General features: G+C 35.3%; 2 protein-coding genes across 3 annotated transcripts; both read right to left on the minus strand.

Annotated features, from left to right (window-relative positions):
- Positions 1-1,212: 1,212 nt before the first annotated feature.
- LOC114195228 (ubiquitin-activating enzyme E1 1-like) lies at positions 1,213-8,404 on the minus strand. 2 transcript variants are annotated; one of them, XM_028085625.2, is made up of 7 exons: positions 8,211-8,404; positions 7,381-7,751; positions 6,297-6,514; positions 4,575-5,369; positions 2,727-3,592; positions 2,190-2,622; positions 1,213-1,963 (listed from the first exon to the last, which is right to left on the minus strand). In XM_028085625.2, exons 2-7 carry the CDS (start codon positions 7,736-7,738, stop codon positions 1,367-1,369), a joined length of 3,267 nt encoding a protein of 1,088 aa, XP_027941426.2. In that variant the 5' UTR covers positions 7,739-7,751; positions 8,211-8,404; the 3' UTR covers positions 1,213-1,366. The 2 variants fall into 2 exon arrangements, with proteins under 2 accessions (XP_027941426.2, XP_027941425.2); XM_028085624.2 differs by lacking the exon at positions 8,211-8,404 and adding an exon at positions 7,978-8,118.
- A 2,899-nt stretch (positions 8,405-11,303) lies between these two features.
- On the minus strand, positions 11,304-16,142 carry LOC114194925 (uncharacterized). Its single transcript, XM_028085329.2, has 3 exons — positions 15,604-16,142; positions 13,935-15,015; positions 11,304-11,777 (listed from the first exon to the last, which is right to left on the minus strand). Exons 1-3 carry the CDS (start codon positions 15,969-15,971, stop codon positions 11,490-11,492), a joined length of 1,737 nt encoding a protein of 578 aa, XP_027941130.2. The 5' UTR covers positions 15,972-16,142; the 3' UTR covers positions 11,304-11,489.
- Between the last annotated feature and the right edge of the window lie 1,337 nt (positions 16,143-17,479).

Here is a 17,479-nt window from a genome sequence, read left to right on the forward strand (position 1 = left end):
TGTATAGGAAATATTGCGTTAGTATGGTTCATAAAATCCAACCTTGAGGAAGTGTTTCTTAAATCCTTTTATAACTTTAGTGTTTATTAATTTTGCACGTTGTTCTTAAATTAAACCAATCTTTTACGTTGACGTTATTACTAAAGTTAGTAAATAATCACACTTAGACAAACAAATACAAATCCTCTGGAAAAACGATACTTGGACTTCTATTTTTACTACTTGTAACGAATTGGTACACTTGCCGAAAAGTTAACAGAAATGTATCTCAATTTTATTAATTTCTGACTTTTTAACGTATTAACTTTCATACTTTGGACCCAAAGGCACTCCTAGTGTTATTAATAAATTTTATTATAGATTCATTAATACCAAACTTTACTTCGAAGTTAACACAAAAAGCCAACATAATTCATATTTATATCTTTACCAAGTTCTTCACTTAAGAGATGACCGAAGTGCACATGATTTTTTCAATAATAAATCGTCTATGTGAATTAGGCTAAAAGAATCAACAAATAAATATTGACATTTTTCTCATTTAACCGAAAACCTGGACGATCAAGTTATAAAAATTTCCGCATACAATAATCTTATAACAAATCCAAAAAAAGAAAAAACTTCTACTTTAAATAAATTTCAAATGTTAAATCATTTTTAAACAATTTACTGTACTTTTTCGAGTTTCAACCCTGGTAGAATCGACACTTTTAAAAATGTTACACTTAAAATTTTAATTTAATTACCGTAATTACAATTCGATAAATAATATTTTTATATTATTGACTAGAGGAGATGCTGTAAAATACATGTTACAAGTTTCACCTCGCAAAAGTCTTATATTACACTTCATTTATTTTTCTTTTTGTTCAGAGTGGGACTCTTTCCAAAATAAATTAACGTCGACTCCACGAATGGTTGATGAAAAAAATAAAAAATACTCGTGCAAAACAACTGCATGACCTGATACATTTTTGTCATTCAAAGAATGTAAATATCAGTTAATCAACGTCACTAAAAAGATAAGGCATTATATCTAAGAAATTAGAGGATCCACAAAGTGGAAGGAAAGGTAAAACCCAATCTTCAAATTTTCAAGCGACCTCAAGAATCATCATAACTAAGTAAATTTTCCACAATGAGCCTGTCGCCAAGGGTTTTATCTATTCGGAAAATGACATCATTTCATCGTCGCAAGAACGAGAGATAACATACAAAGAACTAAAGTTACTTTTCAATTCATATAAAATATATGGTCGACAGTGTCGCCATGTGTATAACATTATGAATATGGAGCCGAAAGTCAAGCATATTCTATTTCTAACTAAAGATAAGTCTGGGACACACCTGGTAGGTCGAAAAGAACCTAACGGAAATAGATGGATACTTGGGGGATGTCAATGTCATTGTCTTCATCATCCTCACAGGCAACCACAACATCCAAGTGACGCCGGTATGAAGGTATGTCCACCTTGGCCACCTCCCTAGCCAAATCCACCATCTTTCTGTCCATTCGCTCTTTGTGCTTAGGGAACATGCTGTTATAGAGCAGACAACTTCCGCATGAAATACTATAAGCATTCAAACCTTTTGCCTTCAGCCAATCAAGAAGCTCCCTTAGAGTAGGATTGTCTTTTACGATCCATCTGTCCCAAACTGTCCAACTCATATCTTGATGCTTGATGACCTTGGGTGGAACTGGCTCTGCAATGGAAAACAGAGGAAGTGCTAAGTTGGCAAACGTGTTCCGGTAGTCCTCCACTTTGTGCCCTCCATCCAAAGCTTTGTACAGCTCCAGGCACACAAGCCCCGTGGCCATGGCAGTTGATGTTGCAATTGCTGGAATGATCCGACCCGCAATGAACTTGGCCTTCAGCTTGTCAACTTCAGGAATGCTGTAGTTCCGTGCCCTCATGTTAGCAAGTCCAGCTATCAGGTCCATATGGTAGTTTGTATCATCATCCTGTAATTTTCCAACACAAAGGTCATCTTTAACTTTGGATGAAAGTAAATTATAATAAATAAATGAAATGCAGGTGAAAGACTTCGCCGACTCCTATTCCCCAGCAAATATAAACAAAAACCCCAATTCAAAGCTACCAAATTCAATGTAACAACAGAGAAGGCTTTATCATCCATCATCCCTGAAAATTCAGAAAGAGCAAAAACTCAATGAAAGAAAAACAGACCTTCTCAAATTGAACTGGTTTCATCCTGAAATCTGGTTGAAGCTTTGTCCGGCACACCTCTAACTTGGCGATTAGATCATTAATCACAGCTGCATCATCTATAGAAGCAGAAGAGAGACTGGTGGCCTTCTCATCTGTCACTATTTTTGCGTCTTTCTTGGGCTTAAAGTCAGGTACAATCACAGAATCAACTGCTTCAGCCAACTTCTTAGGATTCTTACCCCAATCAGGGATTGGAATACCAAATGTTTCTGCACGTAATATAGCACCTGCCATCAAAAACTGTAGATGAGCCGGATCGGATGATGAGAACTCCAGTGGACGAGGGAATCGTTTTGGTGCAGACCAGAAAGGAGCTCCAGTACTAGTTGCAGCATCTTCAGGAAAAGTATAAATCAATTGCTTTACCCGGTTAGCAAAATAATCTTCAAACCTGTGAGTGAAAAACCATGTATGAGTGTAGTTCACACAAAAAAATCTAATAAGCTCTGACTATATCACAAGAGAACGCAAGCATATATTATCAAACAAACATACTTTAGCCTAGCCCATGAAATACAATCTTCAAAAGTCAGACATTTGTCCTCATCCAAACACTCAAGAACACGCTCCAAGTTATCCCTAGCTTGAGCATCACCAGCATTCCTCATTGCATTAGTATATTCGCTTGGATTAGATAAATATGCATTTACTTCAGCTGGAGTTTTCTCAAGCAAACCCTCAAACTCTGACCGAGCCCAAGTCAAGCAGTGGTCAATGTTGTGTGGAAAGGAGTGAACAGTACACATAGGTGCCTGTTTCTCAGGTGGATCTCTTGATGCACCATAATTTTCTGTTAGGTGGGGAATAACCATTTGGGTATTGCATTTGGCTCCAAGTGTTCCAGATTCAAGAAGTGGCTTCTGGAAATACAAGCACCTCTGATCAACATATAGTCTTGCATTTACATTGTCTAATGCATTAATCACAACACTCAAATTTTCCCAGAAGGTGTCATGAAACACATTTTCAGTTTCAGGGCCAACACGGTTTTGCAGAGCTTCAATATTCAGACGAGGATTTATAGAAGCAGCAGCTGAAGAAGCAACTGTCGACTTCGCTTGGCCAATATTCCAATCACGAAAGAGGAACTGTCTACTCAGGTTGCTTTTTTCTATGACATCATCATCTGTAATTGTCAGTTTTCCCTGGCCACAAGAAACTCCCATTAGAGCAAGGTTTTTCAAAAATTCACATCCCAATGCACCAGATCCAACAACAAAAACTTCAGCATCTTCTAATTTCTTCTGCAACTTTTGTCCAAAAACTGAAATCTGAGCATCATAACGACTATTCAATGGTTTTAAATCATTAGGATCCAGTGGTTCTGTAGGAAGTGATTCCACCGAGTCAAAGTAGAAAAACTGCAAAGATCAGACAGGGAACTAAAGTTAAAACTGTAAAATGGACAGGCATTATAAGCTCAAAAAAAATAAAGCGCCCAATAAGTAGGAAAACAAAAAAGTGAAGATAGACTAGATATAGTGGCCTGACACAAATTATGTCTATTATTCTATACATCCTAAGCAAACAAAAGAAGTCAATATATTTTAGAACTATTGTATTGGAATCCTGATCTACACATCATTAGAATATAAACTATTTAAACTAATCCATACATAAAATCATTTGCTTAAAGTTTGGTATATACACATTTGAGTGAACCAGAGCACAAAGCTTTTCAGAGATTTCAGTAACACACCTATGGTAATGCGACAAGTTAAGGCTAACTTTCAGTTCAAAGTAGTATTTGGGGGGTTATGCAGAGAGGTGGTATAATGTCATACTTGAATGCTAGAAGAATCACATATACTAATAAACAAAGGGAAAATTACACTCATCCCTCAGGTTTAATGAAATTATGCCCCATACAGCCCTCCCCCTTTTGACACTATTTTTACCTCCCTGATATATATATATATATATATATATATATATATATATATATATATATAAAAAACAGCATAAGAAAAGGGGGAGATCGTTGATAACAAAGAATATCGTGTTATGTTGTTATATAATATATAATAAAAAGTGAGGGGTATCAACTGAAATTTTGTTCAACCTCAATGGGTTCAAGTTGTCTTAAAAGAAAAGAACATGGTCCAAAAATAAAAATTTTAGTCAAATCAAATTTCATTTATATGAATCAAATTCAACAAAGTGTAGAAAGTTCAGAGGAACAAAACATCAACTGAAGCAGCAAACTGAATGCGCAAAACCAAATGGTTGACTAAGTCCAAGAAAAATATTTTAGATAAGACAATATGGTCACACTTCAGCTGCACCACACAACATTTCAAAATACAAGATGATACAATGACTACCAAGAACATTATTACTTACTTGAAAAAGTGGATGAAATTTCCCAGAGCATGCCTTTACAACCTCTTGTCCTACAATTCCACCAAACATAGCTGCCATAGGGTTCAATACCGCCCGAGCACCAGAGGCAAACTGTTGTAGAAGTTTTGGATTCACGTCTTCCAATTTTCTATCACCTAAGCTACCATTAATATCACTGGCAATGGATACAAGTTTCTGTGCATCATCCTCTGAACCAGCAATAGGGTAGCGACCTATCTCGGAGACAAATTTATCCAAAGCCTGGAATGCTAAATGCAGTAGTGGTGGGCGATCAAACTTAGAAAAATCACTCAGAAGAAAATCACCTGGATCATTGAGTGCTTCCCTCAGTGGTTTAAAGTTCAAAACCTTTGGTTGCTTGACCTGTGTGACAATACCACCTTTTTCATATCTACCATAATTTGTGGTGTCTTCTTCAAGAGTGAATGAATACGCTCTAGCATTTTTTATCCTTCTTGGCTTTCCATCATTCAACTCTTTCATACCATGAACTTCAGAGAATGTAACCAGATCTCCATCCTGAAACTCTAGCCTCTCATCATCAACACAGGAAACTAGAGCTGGGTTGTCATTGCTGATGGATGCAATTATACCAGTATGAGGATCCTCTCCATCAACATCAAAAACAGTGAACTCGGGCCCAAAATCACAAAACAGAGAACCAAAAAGGCCCCTAACTTCAGTTTTAATAAAGGCAATAGGAGGCTTATGACTGTGGCAGTAATCATCGAACTCAATGGCTTTCTCAAGACTGATTTCAGTGAAAACAACAGCCTACAAAATAGTTGAAATAAATAAAACTACATAGATTCATGTTGCAGGTAAGCGGAATAAATTCACATTAAAGTACACCATTAACCAACTTTCACAATCTAAATCACTTCAAAGTCACAAAATTCTCAACATTAAATTTTGCTGATATGGTCAAGAAAATTCAAACATGTTCCTCACAGTTTCATGATCAATATATAATCTAACGTTATTTCACTTCAGATTTTTACAAATAATATTATTTATCAAACATTGCAAAGACCATCGTAGTTAATTGAGTAATTGTCCGTACACAACTAATCAGGTTTAACACATGCAATTAGTTGTCTCATAGCAGGTAGCCACAGTATTTCCAATACTCGTCTTTACCCCAGAAAACACACCATACTACAATCACAATCATCGATAATCACTTAACATGCGAATACCTTTATCAACAAAAACATTTTAATTAACTTCAAATAAAACCGAGAGAAAATAACCAAGTACCTCATTACATTCAGAACTCAGAAGCACAATTAAGTTGTTAACAAATAACTCAGGCATATGTAAAGCAAAACAGAAGCATGGTAGTATTACAGACATAAGAACCATTGACTATGCATTAACAGGAATGCCCCTACTTCATCAATCCAATTTTAAAATGGCACAATATTGTTCAGCCATTGTTAATCACCAGGTTTTGCAAATACTGAGCATCAATGGAGAAGTTTCAAGTACATGGCATTGAACATAAATAAATAACATTACAAGTTGCCCTTCAACATATGCACAAGCAAAATCCTTCTTCCAAGAGTTCTATGGACAATAACACAAGCCACAGCGCACATATAATCACTTCATATGACGCAGATGAACAAATAAGTGCATTTAAGGAAAAAAATGAAGTTCCAAAAACGAAAAAGGAGAAGACATCAAAACTGCAAGTACCTGAAAATTAGCCAGTTGTTCCTTTGTCAGCTTAGTTGTCAAGCTTAGTACAACCACGGCATTGTTAAGTTCCTGCAACTTACTAACGGAAGCCACTGCCCTGTTCTTGCCAACATCATTTTCTGAAAACACAAAATTACTGGACAAATCCCATAACTCCACATCTCCTTCGTCGTGCAAGGTTACAGATTTCACCCCAGCAAGAATGAGATTCTTCGCTGCAGGTAGTAAATTTATTTGGTTACAGAAAAAACAAGCTTACACTACTCAAATCTCTATGACAACCATTAAAAACATCAAAGTCCCAAAATGGTTTAAACTGCATTATGTATTCATGTACATACTCTTCAAACTAGCTAAAGAATACCACATAAGTACAAACATTCAGCAAAGTTGCCCAAAAATATCCAACGACGACTTTTAAACAGTTGATAGCTATATTCATACAGTGAAATAGCATCCCAATTCCCAAGTCAACAATATAAAGTTTGAAATAGTGAGCGTGGGCAACCAGTGATCATTTTAAGCATGTAATACAAATAACAAGGTCGTGAATTGTACAAGTCTATTACTCCCCTCCCCCTTCACTTCATTTCTCAGCCTACAAAGGGGAAAAGGAACCAAATTACCAATCCTCCTACCACCAATCCTATCAAACAACAAACTAAACGATTTCCTTTCATTTAATTTAGAGAGGGGGACAGAGGGTAAACCACTGCTAGTACGAACACCTAGTCTAAATTAATTTAGACCCTTTTTGGAAAAACTTTTTCGTAACCCTTTATAATAGAAGAAAATGAAAAGGTAAACCTCTTAAAAGCTAAAATCAACTTATTTATGTATCTTGACTTTTGCAAATGTTAAATGAGGGGAGCTTCGATAGAAGTTTAATGCACAAGTAGTAGTATCTGATCCAGTAGACTATGGGAAACCCGTGGCAGGACAACAACAAAAATCCACCAAAACAAAAACTATTACCATTGTCATTCCCATAAATAACCCCCCTAAGAAAACCAACACAAAAACAAGACATCCTGAAAGAAATTAAAAAAGCTACAATTGAAGCGTTAGAAAACCCAATTACCAATCTCAACGCCAAGACCCTTCATCCCCGAAACGAGGACGCTGGATGCGAAGAGCCTCCGCATGGTCTCGCGGCCATAGACGGCGAGCTGCCGACTGTGCAGATCCTCGTCGATCTCCGCTGGGTGCGAGACCCCGAACGCCATTCCTTCGATCGAGTTCCCGCCGCCGATGTTGTCCCCGCCGCTGCCGCTGGTACTGAATCCCCGGCCGCTGTCGTTCACCGCCGATTCCTCTGCGCCCGAGCAGGCAGCAAAGCAGCCGATCCGAGCTTTCTTCGAAGTATTGCTGTTGGTGGCGGCGTCACTCTCTCCTTCGACTACCACTCCTCCTTCGCTCGCTCTCTTTCTAGGAAGCATATAGTGCAGTAAACTGCATAAGACACAACGCAACCGCACCATCGAAATTATCACCACAACAAAAATCAATCAAACTGAAACCAAAATCATAACAAACAAGATCCATGCAGCTGATGACATATAAAAATAAATCAATTATGCAAAACCCTAAGTAGCACGAGATTCGAGGTTGGAAGAACGAAGGAAGAAGTAGACGAATCTGAATCTAGGTGGAACGGAATCGAAGGAAGCGAACGTACCGAATGAAACTTGAGAGAAGGAAGGAATGGAATCAGATTGAAGTGTGCGAATCGGAGAGAGAGAGAGAGAGATTAGGTTTCTTTGAAGCTGGGTTTGAAGTTGTAAAGTGAGTGTGTGTGTGTGTGAGAGATAAGATTGGGTATAAGAGAAAGAAAGAAAGAGAAAGAGAAAGAGAAAGAAGGGTATTTATGGATTTGCATGTAAACTATTGTTTGTTAATTGTTCTACGCACCTAGGGTTTTTGCTTTACTTGCTACCATTTCTCTCTGTCTTCTCTTGCAGCAATGAGAGAGAGAGTGGGCCTGTTACTGTGATTATGGAAGAATCGTGAGCGGGGTGGACAAAACCAATGCACCGGGATGAGTACTTGCCACGTCGCCGTTTTAACTTGTCCTTCACTCCAAACGACGTCGGATTCTTCTTTGCTGCCCTTCGTTTTCAACCCCTCTTTCTATGTCAGCGTGGAAATTCCAAAAACAGAAATTAATACTACGTTTGGACAACAAGTGAATGAGAAAGAAATTAATAAATACATAACATAAACCTTACTCTTTTCACTGCTTTGTCTTAAAATGTGTGTTCTTAACTTACTTTAAGTGGTCTTATATACCTCACGTCAATTTTTTATAAACTCAATATGCTTATTTATTTCATCACTTAAGATATAAAAATGAAAAAAATAAAAAATCATGACATTAATTTTGGGCTCATAGTAAATTAAAAATTACAAAAGTTAGACATTAATAAATTAGAAATAAAGTATCCTTTTAATTCTCTAATTCTTATAAAAAAATCAATTAGATTTTTTATTTTTATTTTATTCAATTTAATCTTTTAATTTTATATAATGATTCAACTTAATTTTTTTTTAGATTGATGTTAGATTTTTGTTAAAATTAATATATCAAATTATTTCACATAAAAAAAATAAATATTTAAATTAATTTTATTTTATAGATAAAATGATTTGATGTATATTATAAATAAATTTTAACGTTTAATTAGATTTTTCATACGAATGAGAAGAACAAAATAGGATTTTAACCTAACAATAAATACTTGATATTTAATCTAATTAGTATTTTCTTGTCCTGAATATGTTTCAGAAAAATTGTTTGAAATTGTTTGCTCTATTACAGCCAGTTTGAATAACAATTCCTTCAAATAACTAGTTTGAGTAAATTACTTTAAATAACAAATCAAAATAAAACTGATTAAGGCTCCTTTTTTTCTTATTTGCATTACATAAAATGTTTATGATCTCTTACTTTATTGGTCTATTTAAAAATAAAATCTTTAATTCCTCCAACTTATTATATTAATTTCTAGACTTCTAAATCGCATCCATCTTATTTATTTTTCTTTGCGTTACTCTTTTATTAATTTAAATTTGTATCCTCAGCAAAAATTTGGCCAACATGACTTTTTTAAATTTTGTTACTGCCTTTTTTCAATTGGGTGAATCAAAGGTCTTATTGAGTTTTTTTATCCTAACTTGTTGGAATCAAATTTTTTCTCTTTTTGAATTTTCTCCTTTAAAGAATTTTTTATATTGAGATTGATTTTTCATATAAAGTTATGCATGTTCTTATTTAAATGTATGTATGATGACTTGATGATAAATAGTATAAGCTTCACACATGACATTGTTGTCCAAATTTTATTTTATTTTTTTCCCTCTTCTTCTGCAAAACTAAACCCAATGACATTGTAAATTTTAGTCAAGGACCTTTTAGTTGTGTATTGATCCATACCATAATCGTTGTTCCTCACAAATATTTTTATGGTAATTGGGTATTTTTTATGTTGACTCTTGTTATGACTACTTTCTCCTTCTTTGAATGTGGTATTTTTATAACTAATTTGGGTTTATAGTTTTAGATTTTGAATAAATATTGACTAAGATGGTGATTTGATTTCTACTTTAGTTGTTGCTACTCTAATATTATTTACTATAAACCTATAAATGGTTGTGAAAACAATAGGATAAAATAATATTGAAAAGTTTGGATTGAAAGATTTAAATAATTTTGCACATAGTTGGATGTGGAGTTGTGTGGTGATATAGGAAAATCAAGCAAAAAATAAAATAAAGAAATTGCATACAATAATTAAAAAAAATCATTATATTAATTTGAATCCATTCCATAAATAATATGGAAATGGAAATTAAAACAATAAAAACAAATGGAATCGAAGTGGTAAATAAATAAAATGCAAGGGGAAAGATTACTAAATCTATAGCATTTTAACGATTTTCAACTTAAAACTTCATAGAATAGATGATATAAAATATGAAGTTAACTTCGTATAAACTTGAAACCAGTATTTATAAAATTGTAAATTTAATAAATTATTGCAACTATAAAAAATATTATAAACAACGTTAGGATTGAAGGTGGAAAACTTTCTCATCTAATAATATAGCAAACTATAAAAAATTGAAAGGAATAAAGTTTACCTCTATAAATTAAAAATATCTTTCCCTCTAAGCCAAATCCCTCATTCCACTATAAATCCACATTTGTAATTTATAAACATAGAATAGATTCACATTCTCATAATTCGTTTGTGCATAAGAAAAGAATAGTTTTTTTGAAATTGTTAACAGATTCTTTATCCTAAATTCCCAATCGCTGTCTAAAGAAATGCTTTGTCCCATGCAAGATTTCAGGTTCATGCATACAAAAACAGTAGAAAATAGTAGTAATTTGAGGAATCTGGTTCATGTTCTACAGATCAATTCCATTTCAACTTTTCCCTCAATAGGCTCAACCATGGGAACAGATATGTGTAAATATCATTGTGCCCAGCACTTGCACGAAACATGTCACTTCGTTACTGAAAGGGTTGGATTATTTCACCACTAAAGAAACACAAAATCAAAAGGGACCCCTTTTTGATACCCTTTGGATAGCCACTGCAGAAAAAACAAAGGAAGAACCAACAAAAACGGCCACTAGCAGGCCCCAGAAAGCATATTCCTCACAACATTATCCTAGTTTTCACAACATAATGCTCCTAGATAACCTCATAAATGTTAACCTTGTTGCAATAAGTACCATCAGCTTTCATTATTTAAAATGTTCAAGATAAGAACTTACTTTAAAATTAAGAAAAACAGCACAGAAAAGGGTACTTGTGTCTGAATTTTAAGTAAGAAAAATAGTTCATGTTGAAAATAACCAAGTGTTAATCCATATACACCATCGAAGTTAAAACTAGATTAATTGCTTTTATTTTGAACTACTCACTAAGTAAAAAATATCAGAACCTGGTTTTTGTTTTCTCTATTGTAATATATTTTCATTTTCAGACAATCATGAAATGGAAAAGAGTGTGATTATGATGACAAAGACATTTGGATTTGTCATCAAGAGATGACAGTAAATACAAGATTGTGAAAAGCAGAAAATTTACATCTTCATTACTGCCATAAAAGGGGGATACATGTCATGTTTATCCATGGACACATAATTTCCTTGTCCATGAACTTGCTATATGTGGAAGTTTATCTGTTGCAGTTTGGTCGCAGCAATATGGCTAAGATTTCAGAGAACTGAGGGCGTTTGGAAGGGGTGTTGTTCCAGCACTTTGTCATAATGTATTTTAGAGTTTGTTGGCAGTCTTTTGGGATTTCTGGTCTAAGCCCACATGCAGCAATGCCCACTGCTGCTTGAACAGGTGAAAATGAAGAGTATGCTGCTTCACCAGTTACCATCTCCCAAATTACCATCCCAAAACTATACACATTACTCATCCATGTCTCTGTCACATTCTCTGGGTCCCCTGCTATTATCTGTTCTCAGCCCAACAAAAGATAAGGTAAAACTAGTGAGTATGAAGACAATGTAACTGTTGTCATGTTTGAGCAAAAAAAGAGTAAATAGTGAATGCACTGAATGTGTAAAAGATTCATCTAACTATATAGACTGATATGCATGATAAATTTAATGACTTTTACTATACTCAGTGGCGGACCCCTGGTTTTGTTAAAATTATTATTACTAAGTATCTGAAAAAAAAAATATTCTGTCCCACCTAATCTTATATATTTGAACTCAAGACTCTATGATAAACTTGTGTGTAGTTGATAATGTACAAATACATCACTTGACTTGCCTTCATTACTTAGGGTCTTAAATCCGCAACTGACTATACTTATCTTAAAATTAATGCATATGATGATTTCTGATTAGCTGACAGTGTAAAAATTCTACACCATTAATACATAAAAAATGAACTCTAGAAAATATGTACTAAAAAATAACATCATAAGGACACATATCAGTTCACAACTGCACATGTATAGTGGCAACTTGTCATATCACTCATTTGTGTGGTTGTGCAAGATGAATGTTTGTCACCTACACACGTGAACTGGTGTGTTTGTAAGTGATGTGTAACGAGAAGAGTTGCTAATAAAGTATGACAACCAACTTGTTTATTCACAACAACCAAATAATATCACTCTTGTGAGTGAAAACTTTTACATGTCTTTCTATTCAGTTATCACTTTTTCTCTTTGAATGAATGGCTTTAGTGGATAGCTTTTTTGTGTTTTTTTCTGCCTGCACACGAGATGTGAGGGCTTTGAGAGTACCCTTTATCAGTAGGACAAAGAACTAGAGTGCTGGGGCAAAGATCATGCTAAAGGCTTAAAGCCTAAGGACATGCGGGCTCCAGCAAGGGATTAATTCTGGTATAATAGGGCATCACACAAGCACACTTATTTTCCTAATGATATACACGAGTGCCCATATAAAGGTAAACACAATAAAGTGAAAGGAAAAAAACAATTATTAGGACATGTTAGGCATGCTCTAACAATGATGCCAGGACAAGTGACGTAAAGTTTCTTTTAAATGTAGGATAGTTCAGCATTGCTTTACATACAATGAATCTAAACAGCATTCTCTGAGACAACAAAGCACACAAAAGTTACTCTAAATTGCCCATAGTTGAACATCTAGTATGTCATTTTCAATGTGTACTGAAACATGAGAAACAGACAAAAAAGATAACAGAGCTAAAACACTTTAGACTGGAATTTGTCACCGAACTAGATAGTGTGTATATGAGGACAAATAGAAAGAGAGAGAAGAAAAATTCAAACTACAATTTGATCTTATTCTTATACATTACTTTTGCTGAAACATTATTTAGGACATTGAAAAGATTACCGGCACTAAACTTTACAAGGAAATCAGTAATGACATATTCTTCATTCTTCCTTTAACACGTGCAGGATACAGTGAGATGTTTAAAGAAACTTCATTAGATTTAGACTGCAAGACATAAACTGTTTTTTCAGAGTGAGAAGGGAAAGAGGAAAAAAGGCTTGAGTAATATAGGTGATAAAATGCTGGTGAGTAGGTGGTGTTCTAAAATTCTTATAGGAGTACAGCAGGTTGGCCAAATAAGCATAAGATACCGACAATCTTTTTCTTTTCCATGTTGGGTAGATTTCAATCTTACCAAATTGTTGAGAATAAAGATGGTGCATATTAAAATTTTCATGGAATGAGGAAGCATAGAGCGGATCCATGAGCATAGGATAGGAGCATTAGTACTTTTGCACCTATGTTTAGAAGAAGCAGACCATTACATGTCAAAAGATTTTGTTTAGCAGTAGGTAAAAAGCATAGAACGCATTCTCATCCATTACCTTACCTAAAAGATTTAGATTAGGTGTGTAGGTTTAGGTGTGAAACTATTGAGAAGGAGGGACCCTATCTTTCAAAAAGGGTAGATACCAAATTGTGATCTAATTCTTCACCTTTTATTTCTTATAAAGAAAAGGTTGATGGTCAGCTGGAGAATATTACGGACTATGCATGGCAAAAACACTACAGAACTACATATGACTATGGAACATATTCCTGTGACAAATTTTACGCAATTGAAACAAGTATTTTTCTAAATAACAAACGAGTGAGAATGAATAGGGACAAACCTCAGGAGCTAGCCATCTATAACCATCAGTTTCATACTCCATAGCTTCTCCAACGCTCTTGCAGGCAGTGACTATACCCATATCTCCCAAGCAAGCATTTCCATGCCTATCCAACAGAATTCTCTGTGTATTAAGGTCTCTATATGCAACACCATGGTCATTCATAAACTTGATCCCTTCTGCCACATCAACTGCAATCCTCACAATATCCTTATTCTGGAGCTTCTTGTTCTTCAACATCAGGTCATGAACAGATCCACCTTCCATGAACTTGGTCACCACACACAACCCATGATTATCATCCACGCAAATACCGCAGAACTGCAGAATGTTCCTATGACCACAAGTCATGAGTTCCAGCAGATCCTTGTGGAGCTCAAACTCGTAAGAATTCCCTTTATCACACCCCTTCAGCTTCTCGATCCCAACCCTCTTCCCCATATATACTCCCTTGTATGAATTTGGCCCAATCTGCTCAACAAACTCAACACTATCTGAGTTCAATAACCATTTCTCAATCTCTTCTCCACCTGACTGTATGGTCTGCCATTCATCCACTGACACAACGAAAGATGAAGAAGGCAAAGGCACCTGAAGCTGAATCCTTTGACTTGAATTCTCAAATTCCTTTCCACGGTAACCATCACCGTATTCTTCTTCGATCTCCACAAGATCTCTCCCTTTAGAATTTTCCTCCTGGCACCCACAGAGCCCGAAGGGGAGCTTCACAGCACCAGTTTTAGGCTTCTTCATTGCAAACTTCAAAGCATTTTCAACCCTGGTCCTCACCAACTTATCATGACCAGACTGAACCACAAGAAGCACAACCCCCAAGGTGAAACCCTTCTTCTCAAAGATCTGAATCCTCTTGCAGCAAATGGAGGAACTATCCAATGCCCCCGACATCGCAGGCCACGAAATCGGAGAGTTGCAAGCAAACGTGAGCTTCAGAGCAGAACCTTGAACCTCATCATCACAATCCTCTTGAATCAAAATCGCAGGCTGGTCACTCTCCGAAGCTTGCTCCATCAACTTTATGTGAAGAAACACATCCTTCATATCAAACTCAGCCTGTGCATAACTGCAACACATCGAAAAAAGCACACCTTGTTAAAACCAAAAAAAAAAAAACAATAAAAAAACACCCATGATTCCACAAGCAACCCGTATATGTTGTCTTTTAAGTCGTTTAAAGTTCAAACTACTTTGAAAAAAGTCCACCACCGCGATTTTAGCACAACATCCAGGTTTTTAAAGTATCAACAACTTCAATTGCAACTGCATCAGTAGCATTTATCCACAATAAATGTGATAAAACCAAGATGGCAGCCACAATTTAAAACACAAGTGAACTTGGGAAGGTGAGGCATGAAAAATAGCAAAACCCACGACGAAAAAACGAAAAGCGGAAACTAAGATCAAGCATTGGTACGACAAGATCGAAACTTGACAAAATGGGCGACTGGCATCGACATTTTCAAAAACAACCCAATCCCAGTTCAGCCACAATGTCAAAGTTTCCATCCACGATCAGCTCCAGACACATCAGTCGCAGGTACAGACTTTCAAAGCCTCCAAACGCACAAAATTTGGAACTTTCCCACACCACCAAAAAAACCGAAACTGCGAGTAAAGATAAAAACTTTGGGCGGCATTAATTTTCTGGGACCTGAGGGGCAAGGAATCATAATGCTTGCGAATGTTGGACATGAGTTTCTCTGGGAGTTGGCTTCCGGGGTAGAGCTGAGTGAGGTTGCGAACGACACTTCCCCAGGCAAGTTTCCGCGAAGAGGCATCAGCTTTGGAGGAAGGAGGTGAATCGAGGTTGAGCGAGTTTCTGAAGGAGGCTATGGCTTCGGAGACGTTGCGGGTGAGCTTCTGGAACTTCTTCTGGACGTTGGGGATGGAGGAGGGGTCTTTAGGGGTGGAAGCCGGGCCTTCAGATCTGTGGTGGGTGCGCATGAGAACCTGCTCCACCGTGTCATCGTCGGCGGCGGCGGTGGCGCGGCTGGACCAGCACTCTAAAGCTGCAGCCATTGAAGGATTGGGTTGAGAGAAGAAGGTGGTGGGTGCAGATGCGGAGAGTGAGTGATGAGGAGTAATAAATGAGTGTAATCATTTTGCAATGTAACCGCCGGATATTTTGATGACAACTTTTTTAGGTAAATAAATCACTGAACAAACAAAGGAGGAAAACAAAAGGGACTTTCTTTCAGTGCCATTGCAACACAACAACATATGTTTTTCAACTATCTTCATTTCTACTTTAACACAGTTTTTTACTCACTGTTTTTTTACCAAGTCTAGCAACATAGAAAAACATGTTGGATGATTCAATAGTCATCAAATGATCCTGTTGTGTTTGTTCATTTTAATTGCTGTTTGCGGTTGACGATTTCATTTTTATGTTTATTTGTGTTCTTCATTTCTCGTTTTCAATTAACTATGTATGTGCTTGGATTAAAGTTTGAAGGCTCTTATCCATGTTTTAAATATGAAAAATGAAAGTTAAGTATTTTCAACTTTGACGTAAATTACCGAATCATATTTAGTTTAATTTTTCGTCAATTCAAATTCACCATATATTTTAACATTTTTTTTATTTTTCTTCTAAGTGTTGCTAATGAGAAATTATCTAATATCAAGAAATAATAGTTACTTTTAAAGCCAACGATGCTTAAGTTTTGCATACATTGTACACTTTTCTTGAGTTGGATTCTTACACCAACTAAAACTCCATCAAGCATTTATCACTAGAGTCGCTCTTACCATGTGGAAAATATACTATAAGCATTTATTTTACATAACTATTTTTTTATAAATATAAATATATAAACTATATTATAATTACATTTATAGCAAATCAATATTTTTAAATGTGTAAAGTACATCTGATCTTAAAGCGTATCATTAGATTCAAAATACTTATCTTATAAGTCATACAAAATCTAATATTATTTAATAATTTTAAAATGCATGAAATTAAGAATGTTTTCTATTGTATACTTATACTTATATACTTATTATACTTTGTTTACTTTTCTTACAAACAATAAAAATAGCATATAATTATAATTTAATAATTTAGTTAATAAAAAATACATTTTACATAAAATGATTCATTATTGACTATGAGAAACTAGTGTAACTTATAGAGTAATACTTCAATTCCTTGTCATAAATAAACCCAGCAATTTGAAAGGGGACATGGTTAAACTTTATATATATATATATATATATATATAAAACATTTTTTTCAGTCCAAGTAAGTGAGGCATGTCAAATATTAGTGAATAATGTCTTCAAAGCAAATTAAAGAATAAATTGGTGACAGTTTGAAGTCATGGATAGTGAAAAAAACCAATTTATTGCTCCTGGAAAATAATCTAATTAAAAAGCGATTCTGTCAAACTAGTTGAACATGTTGGCTTTAGCTTTGATCTTAAAAGTGTTAAGTTTTCTGAATGTCAAATTCTAAGGTTGCAGAAGTCATGTTTGGTTGGCTGCATGTGGAGAAACAAACCTATTACAGTTACCATAAATTT

This window comes from Vigna unguiculata, chromosome 8 (assembly GCF_037176805.1).
Source record: "Vigna unguiculata cultivar grain cowpea cultivar isolate G323 ecotype 2 chromosome 8, ASM3717680v1, whole genome shotgun sequence".
Classification (NCBI taxonomy): Eukaryota; Viridiplantae; Streptophyta; class Magnoliopsida; order Fabales; family Fabaceae; genus Vigna; species Vigna unguiculata.

Excerpts from the sequence above, each read along its gene's own strand:
- LOC114195228 (XM_028085625.2), bottom strand. The coding sequence starts at position 7,738 with ATGCTTCCTAGAAAGAGAGCGAGCGAAGGAGGAGTGGTAGTCGAAGGA. Across the intron at positions 2,623-2,726 it reads ATTTCATGGGCTAGGCTAAA|GTTTGAAGATTATTTTGCTA; the intron begins GTATGTTTGTTT and ends TTTCACTCACAG. Across the intron at positions 1,964-2,189 it reads AACCAGTTCAATTTGAGAAG|GATGATGATACAAACTACCA; the intron begins GTCTGTTTTTCT and ends GGAAAATTACAG.
- LOC114194925 (XM_028085329.2), bottom strand. The coding sequence starts at position 15,971 with ATGGCTGCAGCTTTAGAGTGCTGGTCCAGCCGCGCCACCGCCGCCGCC. Across the intron at positions 15,016-15,603 it reads TATGATTCCTTGCCCCTCAG|TTATGCACAGGCTGAGTTTG; the intron begins GTCCCAGAAAAT and ends GATGTGTTGCAG. Across the intron at positions 11,778-13,934 it reads ATAGATGGCTAGCTCCTGAG|ATAATAGCAGGGGACCCAGA; the intron begins GTTTGTCCCTAT and ends GGCTGAGAACAG.